Source organism: Muntiacus reevesi, chromosome 5 (assembly GCF_963930625.1).
Source record: "Muntiacus reevesi chromosome 5, mMunRee1.1, whole genome shotgun sequence".
NCBI lineage: Eukaryota > Metazoa > Chordata > Mammalia > Artiodactyla > Cervidae > Muntiacus > Muntiacus reevesi.
In genome coordinates this window covers 28,393,808-28,416,830 of record NC_089253.1, presented here as the reverse complement: position 1 = coordinate 28,416,830, position 23,023 = coordinate 28,393,808, and the positions used below count along the sequence as shown (strand labels likewise).

Genomic DNA, 23,023 nt, shown 5'->3' with positions numbered 1-23,023 from the left:
TCAGTGCAGTGTAAGAGACCCAGACTCGATCCCTGCGTCGGGAAGATCCCTTGGAGAAGGGAATGGCAGCCCACTCCAGTATTCTTGCCTGGAGAATCCCATGGATAGAGGAGCCTGACGGGCTATAGTCCATGGGGTTGCAAAGAGTCTGACACGACTGAGTGACTAACACTTTCACTTTCAACCAGCTGATATACTTTCATTTTTGAAATGGAAATAGAATGACTAGTGTATTTTAGATTTGTACTGGTTTAAGAGATTCTCTGCACCAGGAAGCTTGATTTATTACATTGTTTGGATAGTCAGCCACTTTATTTTCAATCACATAAATAAAATGTTTAGTTGATCAAATCAAACACTCATTTACATTTTTGTCATTGTTTCAATTACAAATAAATTTGCCATAACCTACAATGTGCTAGAAATGAAGAAGTTTATAGAGATTTTTTTAAAAAATCTTAAACAGTAGTAAAGATTTATTAAAATCTTACCTTCGGAGACCAAAACTATAATATATATTTGTATCTTAAAGCTAGAAATCTAATGGCTTTCCTGTGATCTAACTTTAATATGTTGTAGAAAAAATATTTAATTTGCTTTAGTGCATCATTACCAAAAGTGAATAATGATTTCATTATTTTGTATGGAAAGACATGGCTTATATTCAGACTTTCTAAACTTTTTTTTGTCACCATTCCTAGTCCAAACTACTAACATTGTCCAAGAAACTGAAGGAGAGAGCATTACCGTTTGTATAGCACAGGCTGTTTCCATAAGAAAAAAATAAGTCTGATGTTTGCTTTAGTATTTGAACACAGCATTTGTGTTTTTTGAACAATGAGTTGCTCTTTAAATAATAGCTGCCCCAGTAAGTGTGCAGTTTTAGGTGATATCCTTTGTGATCTTAGCTCATTCATTTTCTTACTCTTCTGGATATGTGGAAATAAGGACATTTTAAAAATGCTTTTGATCATAAAATGACTGAATTAACTTTAATATGTTTAGTGAGTCCAATAAATACGCTATCCTGTAGGTTCTTAACTTCAGTTTTTTCTAAAGCTTTGGAGTTTATCCTCCTGGACTGAATATAGCATAGGAATATTCTTTCAATGTTTTCCCAAAAGCTCCTGTTGCTAGTTGGATCAGGAATGTTGCAAGAAATTTTCAGTACTTTTGGTTTGCTTAGATTCTGGCTGTTGTTATGAGATGAATGGAAATGGAAAGTATTCTGGGAAAAACAAGTGCCTGAACTTTTCCTAACCTTGAGGGCCTGTTCTGGGCTTGGGGAGCAGTGTAACAGCCTCCTCCACCCTTATCAAATTCAGCTCTGCTGTTTTGCTTCTGAAAGCAGAATTTTGACTGTGACCATAAGGCTGATTCAAGTCTTAACCGATTTTCAAGAACTCTTGCCATTGTATATGTCAAGTGAACATTTTACAGTGAGGTATGTGTTAATCTGGGCATTTTTCTTAATTGCTGGGCAGTTTCCGCCAAAAGCAACAGCACCATATTAATACTCCCCTCCAGGTCATCGCTGGCTGAGAATATACTCCATCTGGAAAAATATAACATGTTTTAAGACTTCATGGAGTCAAGTGAACAAACCTAATCGAAATAATTACAGGAAAATGAAGATGGGTTTATCTTGTGACATCATTCAAACAGATTTCCACCCTGTTTCTCCAGCTAGCATCCCATAAAAATTTTCCATGACTGCTAGGAAAGTAAAAATGAATAGGAGGTTATAACGTATAGTGTATTTTGGGCCCATTAGATCTGAAACACTGAAGGGAAATGACTAAACTTCTCCCTTCATTTATTTCCCTCTTTCCAGTATAAACATACATGCGAAAACCCATGGTAGTTGAGTTTGGGGAGAACAGTTTTCGTATTGTGCACAACTCCTGTGTGAATATAGGTAAATAGTGATAAACATAGCACGGCTCAAGGAGATGGTTAAAATATACCACGTAACCATTTATTGTTGGTGTGACTTTATTTAACATCTGAGATGGTCTGATTACTATCTGTGACACCTTCAGCACTCCCTTTTTCCTTTTTCCCTCTGCTTCCTTCCTGACAAGGGTGGTGGTGGCCTGTACACAGCGGTACCTCCGACCGACCCGATGGAGTGCATTAACTGTCGAAATTGTCGGAACAACAATAGGTATGTTGGTGTGTATTTGCGAGTTGTGAATAGGTGTGCAGCTCCGTTTGTTATTCTGTGTCCAGCAGAGAAAGTTCTTGCAGTTTTACCTAAGTTATGTATAAATCTCTGAGTATGGAGTCTTAAGTTTAAGGCTGTTACTCAGTTTTTGCCCCAGCTTTACAATTTTTAAAGCTTCGTGCTTTGGTTTCTTTCGATATATTGACAATATTAAAGGCTTTCTCACTGAGATCCTGTTAGAAGGTTTGATGTTTTTGAAACCTTTAAACCAGTGTCTTTCTCTTTAGATAGACTTTATCTTTTCTCACTTATTCTATTTTCAATAGAATTTTCTTTTCTATGCTGTATGGTATTTTCTACTCTATATTGTAGATGACAGCCTGTTTGAATGTTAGGGAGGAAAAACCCTGTGTGTATGGTAATGTTTTTTCATGGTAACATTACTGAAATTTTATCAGGTTGTTTTTTTTTTAATTTTTTTTAAAAATCTTAAAACCTTAAGATAATTAAGTAGCACAAGCTTGCTTTCTTTTAATTTGTGTTTTTTTAAATTAAGAATTTTATGTGCTCATAATTTCTCAAACAAGATAGGAATGTGTAGAGTGATATATACATTTAATTTTTGACAGAATAGTCAGAAAGCTTTCATGCTGCTTTTTTATGTATTAATCCTGAAGGATTATCAGATATTTTGTTGTACTAAAGTTATGTCTCTTGGAAATCTCAGTTCTTTCTTTTACATAATGATGGTGTTTGATTACATGGTCTCAGAAGTCCTTCTCAGCTCTAAAACTCTGCAATTTAGAAATCATATTACAGTTAGTACATAAAATACCTGGAGTATTGGACTAGAGTTTGGGTATTTCATTATTGAAATGGGATTTGACCCATATTTTAAAAATGAATTATGAAATTAAAAGTTGCATCTGGGAGCTATCAAAGCCAGAACTTAAAGAAGGATCCAGTCAGTCATTGAATTAAAATTACATTGTTTCATCTTGTGTTTTGAGAATGGCTGAACAAAAGCAATGAAGCTTCCTAGAGATTTTTTTTTCATCATTTGCTTAACCCATTTTAGGGTTTCTGTATTAGCAACAGCCATCTGCATGTTTTGTGTACCAAGATTTGCTTGTTATATTTTAAAATGCTGTATCACCTTAACTAAATTTTAAGATGCTTGTAACAGTAAAGCCACATTTTTGTCCTGAGTTTGTCAAAGGCTTTATCACAGCTTGTTAGGAACATGCTAAAGAACTGGTAAAGATAGTTCATACACCCGGTAAGTAATCAGATGGATTTAATTAAAACACATCCTCTGGGGCTCCTGTGGCCAGCAGCAAATATGATTCAACCCAGACATTGGAATGATGTAGCAAGAGGACCTCAGGTCTAAGAAGAAATCAACATAGGCTTTGCTGCTTGATTAAATCTATGCTCTTGGGAAAGTTAATGTAATTTCTCTGAGACTGTTCCTTATCTGAAAAATGGTGAATTGTCCTAGATAGTGTAAAATTGCTCGCAATGTACTCTGATTATAGCTTTTGGTAATTTATTGCTAATCATCTTTGTAATGAGGTACCGTATCCTAGTACCAGAAATACATCCCGTTTCCTTAAAAGAATTTGAATGACTTCTGCCATCTTGTGTTCACTGCCATTTTTGTTTGTGTGAGCTTGTGTGTGTGTGTGTGTGTGTGTGTGTGTGTGGTCTTTGGGGTTTTATTATACATGGTTTTCTCCTTTAAGACAATCAGTATTTCTATTGATTTTCAAGTTAGTGTCCTCTTGTATTTCATGTTTGGGGTGTTACTTTTATCTGGAACCATAGATGAATTCTCTGCAGCCTTAGAAAGCCAGTTTCAGTTTCTTCCTGGCCCAAATATTCTTCCTACCTCACAGTCTACCTATTTAGGGCAAACCTTCAGTTTCCTGCCTGGGCTCCAAGGTTAGCCAAGTGGCTTACCTGGCTTCTTGGAACACTTATGTGATTTTGATGCAGATTAACATCAATAAGTACCTATCTTCAGCTCTGCAAAATTGGAATCATTAAATCTAAAGGTTTCTGACTCTTTTTAACATTGTAATTGAAAACAGGCCTCTCCTCTCAAGATCCTCAAGATGGCAAAATTTGTAATAAGCTTTGAATACTGAGAAGTAGATGATATATCATTTACTCCCCCAAATATGCACAATTTTAGACAATTTACACGTCTAAAATATTGACATTATTGCTAAGAATAAGCTTGCATTTCCTCATGCCAACTGAAAAGAGTATGTACACAAAAAGAGTCATAATTTCAGTTCAGATATATGAGGGCTATCAAGGAAGCATTTTAGAGTTTTTGGCTGTTAAGGCAAAATGAACATTTATTGAGTACTAGCCAGGCACTGGAGTTTCCAGGCAGAAGGAATCAAGTCATGGAAGGAGGAAAGATAACACTTACCTGAGGGTAAATAGTCTAGTTCAGAGGTTATCAAACTTTAGCATGCTCTAGAATTGCTTGGAGCACTTGTAAAAACCAAATTACAAAGCTCTATCTCTAGAGTTTGTGGCTCAGTAGATTTAAGGTGAGGACTGAGAATTTGCTTTTCTAGTGCATTCCAGAGGTGCTGATGTCTCTGTTTGTAGGATCATGCTTTGAGAACCGCTGGCATAATTTGGCTGGAGTAGCCAAGTAGAGAGTACTCGTGAATCCCTAACTCATTTTATGAGCCTCTAAAGAATCCCCCTACATTGCAGGAGACCTGGGTTCGATCTTTGGGTTGGGAAGATCCCCTGGAGGAGGGTATGGCAACCCACTCCAGTATTCTTGCCTGGAGAATCCCCATGGACAGAGGAGCCTGGTGGGCTACAGTTCATGGGGTCACAAAGAATCAGACACGACTGAGCTACTAAGCACATGCTCCACATCAGGGGCTGAAATTCAACTTCTCAATAAAGTACAGTACTCGTGCTCAATCATGTTCGACCCTTTGCAACCCCATGGACTGTAGCCAGCCAGGTTCCTCTGCCCATGGAATTTTTCAGGCTGGGGTGGGTTGTCATTTCCTCCTCCAGGGATCAAACCTCCTGAATTAGCAGGCAGATTCTTCGCCATAAGCCACCTGGGAAGCCCATAGCAGGTCATAAAACTGGAAAACCAGACTGAGTTTCTATCATGGATCATCCTTACTGTCAGGGTTTAGTAGTTCATTTAATCAACATTTATTGAGTGCCCATCACGTATGGGGCTTCCCACCAGAGAGCCAACAGTTAATAAGAGGGATTCAGAGACAGAGCTTGAAGTATGGTGAGTGGAGTTTGAAGAAGCACATTGAATCTCATGGTTTTATATTTAAGGAATAGGAAAAGCCCCTATTGTTTCTGTAATATAAAATGTAGGAGAGAGATGAGATTTTTGCATTAATCAAAAAGCAGGGGGACTTGGGTTAAATGTTGAGACACGCTGGGCTTAGTGGCATCGTGATTCTTTTGAAGATGTTTGAGAAAGGGAGCCAGCTATGCAGAGATGCGTTTAGGCTAGTTAATGGTGGTAGGATTGGAGGGAGGAGACCAGTGTGATGACTTGTGTAATGGAGGCCTCAGCTTCATGAAAGGAATGAGGCTAGAAAGAGAGAGCTGAGTTAGATTCTAGACTTAGAATTTGGGGGACTTGGCCATTGCCTGGAATGCACTGATAAGAATCTAGAAAAAGGTTCAAATGAATAGAGGATTTCAAATGTGAATGGCCTGGTAGTCACTATGGTGATAGTCATAGAAACAAGAAACTTAATGAAATGATATATTGAGGGAAGGTGATGATATTGGTTGGATGTTTTTAGAGTTTCAAGTGCCAGTTAAACATCTAAGTCAAGCAGACAGATGAAAATGCTGGTCTTGGGTTCAGGGAGTAGATTGGGACAATGATCTCTATATTTACGAGGCATTTGTATCAAAGTAATAGAACTTAAAGATGGGTTGGACATTTTGAAGTTCTCTACCTGCCTGTAAAAGTTGACCATTTTAAAGATATTTGGTGGGGGGTGCAGGTTTTTGTTTTATCAATAAGACATTTATTTGGAAATGCATAAGTATGTGTATATGTATACACACATACAGAAATGGCTATTTTTGTAGGATAAAAAGTTTGAATATCACCAATTCCATATTGCCTAATAAAACTAAGTTTGAAAGAAAAATAAAAATAAGTGGGAATACTAATGGAGACAGTAACCTTGACTGATTATTTTTATATATTTAATTTTTAAAGGCTTTTATATCTTAAGTATTTGAAGTAATTAGACATCTTTTTCATAATCCCCTCGTATTTTCCTTACTGCCTTGATATACTTTCAAAGAGGTGAGGCAAGGGGTGTGATAAAATCAGGAGAGCGAAAATTAAAAGAGGATTCAATCATTCATCATTCATCATTCATCATCATTCACTCAACAGATATTTTTTGAAAGTCTTTTGCGGACCAGGTGCCAAGCTAGGTCCCAAGGCTACAGTTGTGAACAAAATGAGCATTGTCCTTGCCTTCACTGAGCTTATAATTTGATGGAGAGACACATCTTTTTTCAAAACACATATTTATTTCAAAAATAAATAAATTGTAAAAATGAATAGTTCAAACTGGGTGCTTTAAAGACAATATAAAGAATGCATTAGAAAGGAAAGACTTCACTAAGCAAGTGACACTTTACGTGAAGAATTTATAAAATTAGGTCAAAGAGAATGGGGATAGGTTTAAAGCTTTCCAGGCAAAGGCAAGGTACTGTTTATGCAAAACCTTTAAAGCAGAATACTGAAATCCTGGGACTTTCCTGGTGGTCCAGTGGTTAAGAGTGCACTCCCAATACAGGGGACCCCAGTTCAATCCCTGGTCAGGGAACTAGATCCCACATGCCATACGAAAAGATCCCGTGTGCCCCAACTGAGACCCAGCACAGTCAAATGAATAAATATTCCTAAAAATAAATAAATAAGTAAATAAAAAGGGACTGCCCTGGTGAACCAATGGTTAAGGGAGTAAGGGGCGTGGGTTTGATCCCTGGTTGGGTGGCTAGGATCCCACATGCCTCGTGGCCAAAAAACCAAAACATAAGACAGAAGCAATATTGCAACAAATTCAATAAAGACTTTAAAAATGATCCACATTAAAAAAAATCATTGGTAATAGATACTATAAGCTATAAAAAGAATGCTGGAATTCTTACAGAATCAAAGAAGGCTAATGTGGCAGGAACAGAGTAAGGGAAAGGGTCAGAGACAGATGAGTGAGTTAAGACCACATGGAGCCACAGTGAGTCAGCAAAAGCTAGCATGAGAGCGCTCTGGAGGATAGAAGAGTTTGGAGACTCCGTTGAATGGCACAAAAAAGGATACAGGGGATCCATTGGATGGCTGTGGCAGTGATCCAGATGAGAAATAGTGCACTAAGATAGCTATAGTAGATGCAGAGAGAGGTAGGTGGTTTGGAGAGATTTAGAAGGTGCAATTTTTGTAAAAGATATGAGTAACTGTTTGAGGAGGCCCACAGAGGGGAAGATGTCAAGGATGGTGTCCAGGTAATTGGATGCAATCACTGAACGAGGAAACACTGCAGGAATGCGCTTATGCCCGTCCACCGCTCACACACCTGGGAGTCATCCCGTTCAACCCCAGTGGTGCCTCATCAAACCCACCTTGACCTAGCGCAGGGCTCTTACTCTACAGATTACTGATGAGTGAAGAATTGACGAAGGCCTTTCCCCTTGGAATCTACCTGCCCTGTATCTTGCCGCCCTAGGTTTTTTTTTTTTCCCTGCCTTTTTAGATTTAAACTCGAATGTATTTCTTGGAGTGGCCTTTTAAAAAGCTAGTCATTGCCAACCTTAAGGTCCTTTTATCATCTTTCTATTTCAGTAAAAGAAAACGTTGCTTTTCTTGTCCAAACTGGCATATTGACTGAAAATCTGAGAACAGGTCAAAGGGAAGTGGACTCAACAGATAGCATTTGAGCAAACTCTGGGAGATAGTGAAGGACTGGGAAGCCTGGTGTGTTGCAGTCCATGGGGTCACAAAGAGTTGGACACAACGTGGCGACCGAACAATAACAAAAGGGGAGTGCACACTCTAGCAATCTAGAGTTTTATTTGCTGCTGGGGCTTTTGTCAGAGAAGGCAATGGCACCCACTCCAGTACTCTTGCCTGAAAAATCCCATGGATGGAGGAGCCTGGTAGGCTGTAGTCCATGGGGTCCCGAAGAGTCAGACAGGACTGAGTGACTTCACTTTCACTTTTCACTTTCATGCATTGGAGAAGGAAATGGCAACCCACTCCAGTGTTCTTGCCTGGAGAATCCCAGGGACAGGGGAGCCTGGTGGGCTGCCGTCTGTGGGGTCACACAGAGTCGGACACGACTGAAGCGACTTAGCAGCAGCAGCAGCAGCAGCAGCAGCAGAGCTTTTGTAGCATTTGTAGAGGACTGCCTGCCTCTCTGCGTTCAGTCCATTTGAACGCTTTTCAGGTTTAAGAGTTGCATGTAACGACTCACTACGAACAGCTGGAAAGAAACATATTTAATGTAGCTTTGGGGAGCCAGCCCTTTGCACAAAAGACTCAGTTGAGAAATCCTTGTGCATTGCAAGAGTTAAGCCAATTTTAATCAAATAAATCAATAGCTTTCTACCCTTCTCTCCTCAATTCAGAAAACAGTAGTGCAGTTCTGGATATGTCATTAAATGGGGTTTGTCAGTTGCTTGGCTAGTTTAATGGGAAGGGATTGACATTAAATCTGCTCTGTTTACCATCAGTCTTGATAATTTGTAAGAGAGGACACTGATGAAATTCACAGATGAATGAACTGAGAGGTCCCATCAGGAAGGAACAAAAATTAACTTTAAGTGTCCTAAAGAGATTGGAAATGGGCAGGAAGTTGCCAAGTAAAAATCAACTTGGAAAAATGTATATAATCCATCTGGGAAAAAAAGTAGAGCTATACATGGCTGGTGGTCAAGAGGAGAAATAAAACTATTGGGAATAGTGCTTTAGAAAATGTAGATATTATAAATGACCTCCAGGTTTTTCTGTAATGATCACCTTAAAAGTCTGGGTATTGTTGGGTTTGAAGGTACTCCTTCACCAACTTGAAACCTTCCACTGAGTCAGATATACTCAGATAAACATAAGTGTGTAGAGATAAATATGAAAACATTCCATTATAATAGTAGATCTTTTAGGTGGAGGGTTTGGTTTACCCAATTGGTTTGTGAAATATGAAAACAACTGCTTATCTAAAGACAATTAGGTGCTCGATTCGGCAGCACATATACTAAAATTGGAACGATACAGAGAAGATTAGCATGGCCCCTGCACAAGGATGACACGCAAATTTGTGAAGCATTCCATATTTTTGTGAAGTAAGCCAGAAAGATAAAGACCATTACAGTATACTAACACATATATATGGAATTTAGAAAGATGGTAATGATAACCCTACATGTAAAACAGGAAAAGAGACACAGATGTACAGAACAGACTTTTGGACTCTGTGGGAGAAGGCGAGGGTGGGATGTTTCGAGAGAACAGCGTTGAAACATGTATATTATCTAGGGTGAATCAGATCACCAGCCCAGGTTGGATGCATGAGACAAGTGTTTGGGCCTGGTGCACTGGGAAGACCCAGAGGGATTGGGTAAAGAGGGAGGTGGGAGGGGGGATCAGGATGGGGAATACATGTAAATCCATGGCTGATTCATGTCAATGTATGACAAAAACCACTACAATATTGTAAAGTAATTAGCCTCCAACTAATAAAAATAAATGAAAAAAAAAAAAAAAAAGACAATTAGACTCTGCTCCAGCAGGTTAATTGGTTATGATTCAACCCATCTCCCATCCCTAACCACTCAGCTACTTCAAAACTAGCCATAAAACCAAAGGAAGGAAATACACAGAGCCTAAGATTTGGATTCTCTTCCATCTCCCTGATTCTCTAAGAAAAATATTCAAAAAACTGGGTCTAATTTCTTTAATTGATTGGTACCTTCCTTTTTGGGGGAAGTTACTTATATTCTACTTTTGATATGGAGACCTGATCCTGTTGTCAAGGAGTCACGTGGTTAGAACAGTGCATGCTTTTGGTCTTTTATTTGTAAGATTGCGTGTGTGTGAGAGAGAGAGAGCATGAGCTTGCCACGTTCAATGATGCGTTCTGTCATTTATAGTCACCCAACATGTATTTAAAGGGAGTGTTAGTCGCTCAGTCGTGTTTGACTCTTTGCAGTCCCGTAGACCATAGCCCACCAGGTTCCTCCGTCCATGGAATTCTCCAGGCAAGAATACTGGAGTGGGTTGCCATTTCCTTCTCTAGGGGATCTTCCCAACTCAGGGATCAAACCTGCAGCTCCTGCATTGCAGGCAGATTCTTTACCATCTGAGCCGCCAGGGAAGCTGGAGATGGCTGAGTGACTAACACCAACATGTATTGTTGCTTGTTGTGTGACAGCCACGAATAAACTAATTCCCAAAAGGAAACGCCCGCTGCATGGCTTGGGTCACTGCAGCCTGGAGCAAAGAGTGTATGGTGAGAACGGAGGACCTCCATGGCCCTAGAGGAATGTCATCAGAGTTCTGTTGCAGGGTGACTGATGACCTCCTCAAGACAAGGGCCAGGTCAGCAAAGTGACAGACACAGTGGCAAGAAGAAACAGCAAGGGTGAGGTGAACGTTAAAGCGAGCCACCACCAAGATGAGACGGTTTCAGAGAGGATATTCATGGAACACATTCATGAAAATAAGTATCACGCATCCAAGAGGTTCGTGGGTAGTTAGTCCCTGCCCTCCAGGGATAATCAGAAGAGGAAACTTAAGGCAAAATGTATACAATTATCTAATCACAGAAATTCTGTATATAATCATGCTTAACAAATGTTCAACTATGTAATCAGAAATGGGATACTTCTCTGCAAAACATTTCAGAGGTGCTATGTAGTTTTGCTGGAATGTCCAAAATAGGATTAATCAAATACTAATGCAACGTATTCTTCCAAACACGATGCTGCGCTGCTATTCCCGTTTCTTATTTCTTGGTGTGTGCTATTCAGATGGCTGCTTCAAGAATATTTTATTTTTTATGACACTGTAATAGTCATTCTCCTATCTTCTACTTTGGTCAGACAGCCCTCTCCTGTTTCCTGAAAGATACCTTAGTAATAAACTAACAGGTCCCAGACCACCTGAATTCTTGCAAAGCAGCACAAATCTTTCTATGTGGCAAGATGCACAGAGTTCTGTTTACTCAGTGCTTTCAAAGTTAGGCAAAGTCATTTCATTGAGCCAGAGACAACCCATTGAAAACTGTCACTCCACCTTAAGCCAATAATAACTGCAACTGAAAGGTCATTTGAGAAGCCTAAGATAGATAAGAAATTACAAACTACTTGTATCATATAAACTGTGAGATGTGCATTGTGAGAGCATGTTAATAATGTCATAAATATGCAGACATTTGCCCTTTTCTCTCTCTCTCAGTACCTGTAGATTTGGGTCTCTTACATATATACAGGTACTATCTTTGTAGTTATCTGGTTGCTTTAGAAATTTTAATTAAAGCATCAGTAAAAGAATTGGTTCACTTGTTATAAGCTTAATTACATTCAGAACAGGTATCATGTTTCTTTTCTATAGACTATGTCCTCTATGTTTATATCTTAGCATGTAACCCCCAGGTTAAAGCCATTTTTATGCTGACCCATGCAGACATCCAAAAATGAACTAGAAGTAATGTGACTCAATTACTTATATTTGGTTTTCTACATCAGTGGTCCCCATGGAAGACAGTTTTTCCATGAACCCAGGGGGGAGATGGCTTTAGGATGATTCAAGTGCATGACGTTTATTGTGCACTTTATTTCTATTGTTATTACATTAGCTCCACTGCAGATTATCAGGCTTTAGAACACGGTAATTGGAGGCCCTGCTCTATGTGGTTAATTACTAATAATTATGAGTTAGGGTTCACCAGTTTGGTTTATCAGGTTGAAATTTGGGTAATCATCACTTTACCAGTCTAACGCACATGATTTTACTGTCAACACCACCCTGTTAATTGAAACTCAAAGTTTGGAATAAAAGTATGCACTGCAGTAGTTTTCTATATCACTTACCTGAAAGATAGATGCTAAAGAATATCCAATAGGAAATTGCACTTTTCTCCTGCTAAATATCTGTAATTTCTTTTAAAATGTATGTATTTACTTGTTAACCCCAGCTCATAAAGCCAGATGACAGTATCAGCTCTGTAGATACTATTCACTGTAATTGGCCCTGGCGCCTCTGTCCTCACCATCCTTTGATCCTGTCCCATCCATGTCTGTCGTTCACCTTCATTATCACAATAGTGCTGTATTTTTTTCTTTCCACTATGAAAGAAACTAGTGTATTCACTTGGAAAATGTGAAGCCTTGCCACTTGTTTTCATCAATGAAAGCAGGATCAGAATCACACCTACCATATTGTAACAGCTCTAAGGCTGGCAGCCAGTGTTGTGATCAAACATCTGTGAAATAAAATGTTTGCAAAAGTGCTCTACACTCATACTGTTAGACTGCCTTTAGAGGTCCTTTAAAAAATCTCATCCGTTGCTTTAAATTAAAGAAATGAGCAGGACAAAGAAGAAACGAAAGAGGGGAGAGAAGACAACAGAAGAATTGAAGGCATCTAATCTGGTGAGTCTTCATTATTTTTGTTAACATTATGAAATTTCATTCCTGTTAGCTCTGTGAAAGCCAGTTATTAACTTACAGTATCTTGTCTTTTAGGGAACTGCCCTGGTGTTTCAAATTCTGGCAAGTATATTTTTTTCCTACACCCTAACTCTACTTCTTTAAATGAAAATGTCTCTTTCTGACCTGATCCTTTTTTTTTTTTGTCTTTCAGGTTTCAGGTGCCTTTGTATCACTTCCAGATTCCTGCAGAGAATTGGGACATTAAGCCAGAAGCTCCTTTGGTTTGTTTTACATCATGATTGGGGGTTTCATTGAGTGCCTGGCTGTGCCCTGTGTCTCACTGATCTAAGAGCTTTCTCTGACACTGAGGACAGGCAGAGCCCATCCTCCAGAAGACTGACATTTAAGTCAGATAACTTTGAAGCCAACAGTTGGAATGAAAGCTAAACAACAGAGCCAATATGAACGAGGACAGAGATAGCTTCTATTGTGGTACAAAAATCTTCAGAGGTAAGTATATGCTTCATTCTCACTTTTAATCTATGTGTCTTAGTTTTGGGTGTGATCTATTATTATAAGATATCTTGACCAATTAGTTTAGTTGTTGCTCTTTGATAATCATTTTACTTGCTTATAGAAAAGCTTATTTAAAAAGTTTGGTATGTTCAATGTTTATTGTATCCATTCACCATTTTTGAAGTCCTATGATATGCCATTTACTATGTGCTTGGCACTGGGCATTATGACCTTAATTGGAGTCTAACATGCATTAGTACTTTTATTACTTCCTGGAACAGCAAAATATTTTAGAGTCGTTTTAACTCTAGTCTCTTCTCCAGCGCTTTGTTATTTTTGTCATATAGTTTAACTCTATAAACATTGAAAATCTTTTAAGACAATACAGTTTCGGTTTTTTAGCAGTCAATGTTTATTCACAGTTCCCAACGTTATCTTTGTTGCTGTTGTCCCCTTTCTTTTGTTCAGGTAATTTTTATTGGAGTGTAGTTGATTTAACGTTGTGTTAGTTTTAGGGGTACAGCAAAGTGAGCCAGTTATACATGTATCTGCTCTTTTTCAGATTCTTTTCCCCTGTAGGTCACTGCAGAGTCCTGAGTAGAGTTCCCTGTGCCATACAGTGGGTCCTTATCAGTTCTCTATTTTATATATAATAGTGTGTATATGTCAGGCCCAAGCTCCAATTCACCCCTCCCTCCCTGTCCCTTTCCCCTCTGGTGACCAAAAGCTTGTTTTCTGCATCTGTGAGTCTGTTTCTATTTTGCACATAAGTTCATTGGTACCATTTTTTTTAATTTTTAGATTCCACACATAAGTGGTATCATATGATATCTGTCTTTCTCTGACTTACTTCACTCAGTATGACAATCTCTGTGTCCATCTATGTTGCTGCAAGTGGCATTATTTTGTTTCTTTTTATGGCTGAGTAATATTTCATTCTATATATGAGCTTTTCTGTATGCCCCTTATGTCTCTTACGCTTCTTTCTATATTTTCCACACTTTTGTGTCTTCAGTCTGAACACACTTCATGTTCAGTAAACCTTTGGTCATCTGTGCTCAATTTCCACTTAACTCCATGAACTGAGTTCTTCATTTAGGTTATTCTACTTATTAGTTTAGAAATTCCAAATAATAATTATTATTAGATGCTCAGTCTCTGTTAAAATTCTCCGTCTTGTCACCTTTTTTCTTGAATATAGTCATCCAGTTCTTTTAAAGTCATTGTCTCCTAACTCAATATAAGCATCACTTATTTTTCTTTTATTTCTGTCTTCGGAAATGCCTGGTAATTTTTTATGGAATTCTGGACTTTGCATATAAAAACTCCTAGAGGCTCTGGAAGATGTTTTCTTCCCCCAGAAAGGATTTGCGTTTGCTTTTGGCAGGCAATTAGGCAAGGAGCAGATCATTTTAACCCACTTAAATGATTTAATGCTGAGTTTCAAGTCTTTTTAAAAGCCTTGTCTCTTCTGCTTCACCGTTATTTTTACAGTGTAACTCTTCAAGGGTCCCAGTTAAAAGCCTGGGCTGTTTACGGGGCCTTTTCTCTTTGGCAGCCTCTGAACTCTTAATTTCTGTCTTCCCAGCCCCATGAAAGTGCCAGAAGTTCTCAGTTCCGCAGCTGTCACTGCCTGCCTGACACCTCAGTGTTCCATCCTGCATTGAACTGGGCAGATGCTTTGTGAGGACAAGTGGTGCTGAAACTCACATTTACCTTCTTTCTGGAATCTTAGCCACTTAAGTGCTGGGTAGCTCTCTGATGACTCCAACAGATTTAAACTCCAGTGTCTCCATCTTTTTTTTTTTTTTTTTTTTTTTTAGTTGCAGGAGAGTTGTTCTGATATAAACTAATCAGTCATAGCCAGAAGCCAGGAACATAAATTTTAAGAATTATTTTCAACAAATCATGGTAGTCATATAGATTGCCTTGACCAGAGATATTTCTGGTTTTTGGAAATCAGAATCTTTCTTACTCTCTAATTGTCATCTAATGTAATTTCCTCAATTATAAGACACTTGAGTCTGGAAGAGCATGGAAGGATACGCACTAGTCTCTAGTTGGAATGCAGAAGGTACCCTTCTCTCATCAGCCATACACCCCTAACCCATCTCAGAGCTGAGTGCTCCGTGTCTTATATCTTCTTACGTTATACTTACTACACTATGGTGTAACCGTTTGTTTACTTACTCTCCTCTGCTAGACTGGGAGCTGGAACCTGTTGTATTTATATTTTCAGTGTCTACCGCAGTGTCTGACATTTAGAAGGTATTCACATGTCACATGCTTTTGGAATAAAGGGTTCTTCTAAGTATGTTTTTTTATATAGATTATAATATTCAGTAAATTCTCACTAGAAGTAATTTGAATACAAAAAGATTTTTCCAGGAGTTCCCTGGTGACCCAGTGGGTAGGACTCAGCACTTTTCACTGTCATGGCCCTGGGTTCATTTCCTGGTCAGGGACCTAAGATCCTGTAACCTACATGGCAGGGCCAGAAAAAGAAACAAAAAGTTTTCCCCTTGCCCTTCCACACACTTCAGATGAGTACCATGTTTAGAATCTGTAGTTTCTCATGAATTGAATACATTCAAGAGGGATTTCAGATTCCCTGGGTATTGAGACAGCGGAAGAGACTCATGAAAAGAGACTGATAACATAGACACTTTTACATGGATGTCAAGAGATCTGTGTTTACCTTTGTTGGCATCCCAACATCCCAGAAAAAATTGTAAGTTCAGAGTTGAATGAACGTCCAACAGACCCATGAGGAATGCCTTGCTCTCCTGGAGCCTTGGTCCGCTAGCCCAGTGCTTTGATTCTGACTCCAGCAAACTTTCTTACATACCAGTGCTTCCTCTGCTTTTTATTGCCTTAACACTTGCATCGGAATACCGATTTTCTTTGAATCAGGTATATATTTTTTCTGATAGTGTTAAAAGTTAGGATTACAGTCATATTAGATTATGCTGTAGTTATAATTTTCTGTGCAGATGAATACTGACAGACATACTTTGCTTTCATTCCAGATGACTGGTATCTGAATTCTACTAAGTGTATAGTCGATGTATTTCTCTCTTTGAAATTTAAGTTGAACTTATTTAAATTAAAGATTTGGTTTACTGACAGATAATCTTACTCTCTTTCAGGTTCCAAGGCTTCAAGCTTAACATTTGTTATTTCTAATAACTTGAACCAACAGAGATGCTGGTAACAGTTGTGTGGACTTCCCTTTACTGATTTTATATTCCAGAAACATACTACCCCATGTTAGAAGGCTGGAAGTCAAAAGAATTCTTATCTTTATTCCCTAACATGCTTAACTCCAGTATACTTGTGTATTTCCTACCTAACCTTCCCAACCAAAGTCACATGAAATGTCTTCACTTTTCTCACTCCTAATTTTATAAATAAAAAATATTTTTATTTTATATGTAAATACTTCTGGGTCTCCAGTCTCTAGTTTCTGTTAATGATGGAATGGCTTATCACCCAGGGTAATAATGATGGAATCTGGACAATCTGAAAGTATTGTAGAGTAACTAGAGACAGGCAGAAACTGAATAAATCTAACCTTGAAAGACAATGGGTAACATTTATCTATAGGTTTTTGCCTGAGGACATTCTTCAATCTTGGATCAAGAACACAAACTGAAGGTATTGAAAGATGGAGTTTGAGGTCAACAGAATAACCAGAAAATCAGAGGGAGAAATCCAGTTTAAAAAAAAAAGTTACTATACATGTAACAAATAGGAAAAAGTGATACTCAAGGGGAAAAAAATGTCAATAGAAACAGATCCTGTAACAAATATGCTCAAGGACTCAATGAACTACACACAATGTCTTCACCTGGGAAATTTCATCTTAGAAATAGAACCTATAAAGATCAAATGGAAGTTCCAAAGCTGAAAAGCATAAATAACTGGAATGGAGAATTTACTGTTTGGGCTTAATATCAGATTGAAGACAACAGAAGAAAGAGTCAATAAACTAAAAGATCAATAGAGATTATCCAATCTGAAGAACAGGAAGAAAAAATTAGAGGAAATCACATATCTTGGATGAAGACAGGAAATAAAAGTAGGGCAGAATTGAAGTGAATGTTTAGTACTAATAAATTCTAGCAATTAATTCTGCAAAGAAGAAAAAGTTGAAAAATAAACAAAACTTGGATTTTGAATGTCTAGTTCTTGTAGTATTTCTTCCTAGAGTGAAAGGGAACATACCTGGTTTCAGAACTGTATTTTTGTTTGCTTTCATAAGGTCATTTCTCTCACGTGGCTGTAAGTTTCTTAGCTTTCTGTCGTTTTCCTCTTTTTCTGTTTCACTCCTTCCAGCATGAATGGCCTTTTCCTTCTGTGTGCTATATTCAGGAGCTAGTTTATTATGAAAGACAACTTCTAACAGTGGACTGAGGCAAAGGATGCATGTGATAAGTCATTGTGTACTGTTCCATTATTAATTGGTTTGCATTTTGATGCATTCTCCTTTGTATTTCACTTTAACTATAATTTTTGAGATCTTGATAATTCAAATCATAGTGAGTCATTTAGTTATTTTTAAGCACCAGTCTTCCTTAAGAATCTGTGAATACAAAATACCAAATAATATTTCAGAATAAGTGAATTTTAGTTATTGATCCCTCTAGAGACAATTCTGTCTCTTTTGGTTTACCCTTTGTAGGTGTTTCACCAAAGCCAGCAGCACTTTCAGCAGCAGCCCCCTCCCTGTGGTCCCAGTGATAGCACCTTATCCTCAAGATGGTTTGGAAATGAAGCCCTTCAGTCACATGAAGATGCCTGTGTGTCTGGCTTCCACGGTCCCCGACTGTGTTCAGTCACCCGAGGAGGGCATCAAGGAGGACATGACACCAACACCTGCTCAGTCCATTTGCTGTCAAGACAGTAGAGATGGGACCAACACTGATTGTGCGGAAGATACAGCAGAGTTCCACAGAGGTACAGCAAGACATTATAAATCTCAAGTTTCTTGGTAGTCTTCAGTTAACTAAGAACTGTATCAGGAGAGATGATGCTTTCAGAACGTTCTGTGATCAACTCATATTTCTTAGATTATTGGGTGGGGATATTGAATATGTCAACAAAAGTTGACTCTGTAAAGGATTCTTTGAAATTCTTGGATGCTTGGGGATGTTCTTTTTTTTGGCATTTTTTAATTTTTTGGCCACAACATATAGGATCTTGTTCCCCAGCCAGGGATTGAACCCATACTCCCAATACAGGGAGTCTTAATCACTGGATTGCCAGGGAAGTCCCTGAAATTCTGTGATACACATCCTTCATCTCTGATTGTTCATTCTATTACATTCTGGAAAATAAGTCCAAATAGACTTTGATTCAGTTTGTACCTGAACCACAGACTTGCTAGAAGGATGCATTTTGTGATCCTAGGCTTCTTTTCTCATCTGAGTTGATTCTGGAGTTGTAGTGGTTCTTGAACATGGTTATTTTGGGGCTTTTAAGGGGTTTGCTATAACCCTCAGATGAATCATGTAACTGTTTGTGAGAGCTCAACTTTATTTTAAACCTCTGCCTCCCTCATATTCAACCATAAACTTAACTGAGCTCTAATTTTGCTCATGGTTCTTTCTTTATTGCTGAAGGTAGTGTTTTTAGACTGCTTTGATAAAAATCAGCCTTTCTCATTTCACAATGCTTCCAAACCTTTGTTTTTCAGGAGACAGCTGTGTGCCCTCCGAAGCTGAGAACATTTTAAGTTGGAATCCTCTTATTTTGCCACCTGTCTCAAAGGACTGTACTGAAAAGACACCATGGTCTCCTCCTGGCACTCCTGTAGACAGTCCTCCAGGCGTCCTTCAGCAACCCCAGGAAACCTGAGGATGTGGCAATGCCCGGTCACATTCCCACTGCAAGCCAGTAACTGCACGAAACAACCCTGAGGGTGGACTGTGTGAAGGACGTTAATTCAGTTCAGAGAAAGAGCGTTATTTATTTTTTGTTGTAGTGATGTCATATGAATGTATCTTAAAATGTGTGCCCTTTGATGTTATTTATGCCTTAAAAGTTTCCCTCCCTCTTCCTTCCTCTCCCTCATCACTAAACAACCTAGTTTGGCCCAGTTTCAATCACCTGAGACCATGTTGTCCCAGAGCCTCGGCGATAGTAAGAGCCCCTCCTGCAAGGATCCTACCTGTTGGCTGATTGAGCTAAGTTGGAATTGCACAGGCCATTGGGAATTTTCAGATGGAAAGTTGTCTTTCACTATTGTGTTATCAGAGTGTCTGAGAACATTTGAAACCAACCACAGTTGTAACACCTGATCTTTATAATAGATGTCTTGTGAATTTGATGAGTGCCTTCCACGGAAGTGATAGCCGACCTGTAGGCTGTCTGCATATGGGCACAGGTTACGTCCAGTTATGTAGGCAGTGATCACAGTGGTGTGGACATGGCGGAGGTTAAGGCGGTCTGGTTGGGTTATTGCAGAAGGCAGAAAGGGAGCCAGGACCCAGAGAGAAAAAGAATGCCTTCAGATCCAGTATCATTTAAACACATTTATTTATAACATGGTTCCCATGGGGCTCTTTTTGACTGTTTCTAAAAGAAAAATAAGACTTTCAAGTGGTGACTAGAAGAGAAAGATTCATATTTTAAGAAGAAAGGGAAGGTTCCAGGTGGATCATCTTGGCGGAAGCTCTCCCATTAGTATAGAAAGTATCGTGGTGCCACGCCCCTGAAAAATCTGTATTTTCTAAGTTGCAGCTTGGGTAATACCTGAAAGATGTGAGTGTCAGAAAAGAATCTGGAGGTTTGAAGTTTCCGGACTTTTTTCCTGAATGTCGTCATTGTAACAGGCACCTATAGCTTTGACTGGCAGAGCTCGTAAATCACAGTTATTGCTGCCTCTGAGTGACAAGGACATTTGCAGCTGCCGTTGAAAGGCTTTTCTTCTCCACGTCTGAAACAAAACAACACAGCTCTCTGAGTGTATTTGATAGCTTGACTCAAGCTTTATGGATCACTGCTCTTTTTTGGATTGTGCATCCCTTTGGGGAAAAAAAAACACAAAACAGAAAACAAGTCTCTTTATGGAGAGTCAAGTGATTCCAGCATAAATGAAAATATTTTTACAGCTTCCCAACAGTTGCAGTGAAATAGAGTAGAATACTGTATTAATCAACTTTCTGTGTAAATGCATCCATATTCCCTTACATATGTCTACGTATTTTAGAAACAGAACTGTTAGTGGAATGTGCCATGTGAGCTGGGTCACTATGCAAGGATTACTTGGAGTAGAATGTAGTGGATACAATTTCATAGTCAGGTGTCACGGATGCTCCAGAGTCAAGTTCTCCATTTCAGACATCCCCACCTATAGTGTACTGGATTTATTCTTCATTGTTGCCTGGATGCAGTTAGCTTTGGAGGGAGTTGTCTGCATCCTTTACTTCTGTGGCCAGCAAAAGACAAAGTCCTAGCGCACGGAATATGAAAACATACCCTGTGTCTGCCAGTCAGGTTCTAGGGCTACACTCACAAAGGGAGTTTTAGAAAACTGGGGACTACGTGTTTGTAAGCAGTCATTTTGATTCAGGAAACAGAGGTGTATTAGCGTGAGCCTTAGGTCATAAACTGCTTTTAAAGATTGAGTTTGGATATGGGATTTGTCCACTAGGAAGAGAAAAATGACTTTACCTGTAGGGCAATCTCATTGTGGACTGCTTTATTTATATTATTAGTAACGCTGTTTTAAGTGTTATCCCTTTAATTGTATTTTTATTTATAAAAAATGCTTTTATATATTGAGATATATAAATATAAATATATATATAATTGCCTTCATGTTTAGGAGTTATGAGTGCTCTCTGACTATGAGTTGTTCTGAACTTTTATGCTCTGCACATTTACCCAAAACAGTCCTACCTAATGTTATTTGCCAGGAAGTCAGAGGACAGGACAGCATGGGCGATGGCTCCAACATTTGTGGAATAACTGTTATGTACCAGACTGGTGCTTGCTACTACTATCTCAAATCTTCCTGTTACGACACATCTACCAAGTAGGTGATAAAGTCCCCAGGTCACACGGGTGAGCCACAGAGCCTGAATCTGAACTTATCTGGAGCAGTAATCTGAGCTCCTGTTTTTCCAGACTGCTTTCCAAAACCATTGCGGTTCACTCTGCTGATGCAACCCATTCCTGTAAGCCCCCGGTCCTCCCCACCGCGGAATTCCTCTGATGCTCTAGCGCCACAACTAGAGAGGCTGTCCCCCATGGGCAGAGCTCTGAGCTTATTACCTGGTCTCCCCGGAGTCCTCATTTCTCCTTGTGACCCCCCTTGCTAGCACCCCTTCCCCGGATATTTGACCTTCTCTCAGCGTGATAGTGATCCTGTAATCCTTCAGACCTCTTCACATCCCTTCTCCTCTGAGAACTCTGTGAGTCTTTGTTTTAGCATCAAACTGCTCCTTCGGCTATATCATTTCTCTAGCTCCTTTATTTTCCTTCTTTTGGTTGTGCACTGATCCTCTGATGATGGGCGCTGTACAGAATGTAAGTGAAATGGCAATGTTTTAAACCTCTTGAAGTGGTCTTTAAAAACAGAAGGCATTTCTTTCTGGGTTTTGTTTTTGTCAAAAGAGTCCGCGAGGATGGATACAGATTACTAAGCTGGTTGTGTTGTAAGTCTCATTCCAGCTCCAGGACTGCCAAGAAGTCAGCCTTGTAACTGCATTTCACCTGTGTTGCTCTCTCTTAAAGCAGTGATTTTCAGATGCATGTTTTTGTACCATATTGAAAAGTATGTTTTATTTTGCTTAAAGTTGTAATATTATGTTTGAAATTGTATATATTTTAAATGATGTAGCTTTGACAGGTTTTATTTGGTCGATATGATTTTCTATTAAAAGAGAATGCTGCTTTCATGTAGAGTAGCTCGTGAAGATGCATTTCTCTGATGCTCCCTGTCTGTGTGAAGCTGCTTATAGCTTGTGGCGGGGGTGGGTGTACGTCTTTGAAAAGTTTTGGACCTGTCCTTCCTTGAAAACCTCCTCTGCACAACTTAGAATCAAGTGAGTTAATCCCTTCTGATCTGACTGCAGAGATCGAGGCCCTGAAGAAAAAGGATCTGGGACAAATACTTTATGGGGCGGCTGGGAAAATACCTGCAGCAAGGAGCTCTGTCAAAGCAGATGCAGCCTCTTAAGGGGCTTAGCATTTCTTCAGAAGGAAATGAGGGCAGAGGAGAGTAAGAAAGAGGGATCCCTTCTCAGACCTTGTCTATTTTTACTGTTAACCTAGAGCCATGTCCATGTGAACCCCAGAAATTTAGTCTTAAGAAGCAGCTTAGCTTTACTGCCCTAAAAAAAAAAAGTGTCTGGGGTGGGACTTCCCTTAATGTCCAGTGGTTAAGACTCCATGCTCCCAATCCAGGGGGCCCAGGTTCAATCCCTGGTCAGGGAACTAGATCCTGCATGCCACAACTCAGGTCTGGCACTTCCCAAGTGGCTTTTCTGGTGGCTCAGAGAGTCAAGAACCTGCCTGCCAGTGCAGGAGACAAGGGTTCGATCCCTGGGTCAGGAAGAGCCCCTGGAGGAGGAAATGGCAACCCACTCCAGTATTCTTGCCTGGAGAATCCTATGGACAGAGGAGCCTGGGGGCTCCAGTCTA

At 39.2% G+C, this 23,023-nt stretch overlaps 2 protein-coding genes and 1 non-coding gene across 3 annotated transcripts in view; 2 read left to right on the top strand and 1 right to left on the bottom strand.

Moving 5' to 3' along the window:
* Window positions 1-22,284, top strand: part of CDON (cell adhesion associated, oncogene regulated) — a 97,015-nt gene extending 74,731 nt beyond the window's left edge. The window contains exons 19-21 of the mRNA XM_065937369.1: window positions 2,085-2,167; window positions 18,057-18,331; window positions 19,071-22,284. Of these exons, the coding sequence (XP_065793441.1) occupies window positions 2,085-2,167; window positions 18,057-18,331; window positions 19,071-19,231 (519 nt within the window). The 3' untranslated portion in view covers window positions 19,232-22,284. The remainder of the gene's footprint in view (window positions 1-2,084; window positions 2,168-18,056; window positions 18,332-19,070) is intronic.
* LOC136170196 (U6 spliceosomal RNA) lies at window positions 9,436-9,542 on the top strand. The gene has a single exon (XR_010663618.1). It is a non-coding gene; the product is annotated as a U6 spliceosomal RNA (small nuclear RNA).
* Window positions 20,145-23,023, bottom strand: part of VSIG10L2 (V-set and immunoglobulin domain containing 10 like 2) — a 35,645-nt gene continuing 32,766 nt past the window's right edge. Inside the window, 1 exon segment of the mRNA XM_065937058.1 lies at window positions 20,145-20,312. Coding sequence (XP_065793130.1) covers window positions 20,145-20,312 — 168 coding nt within the window.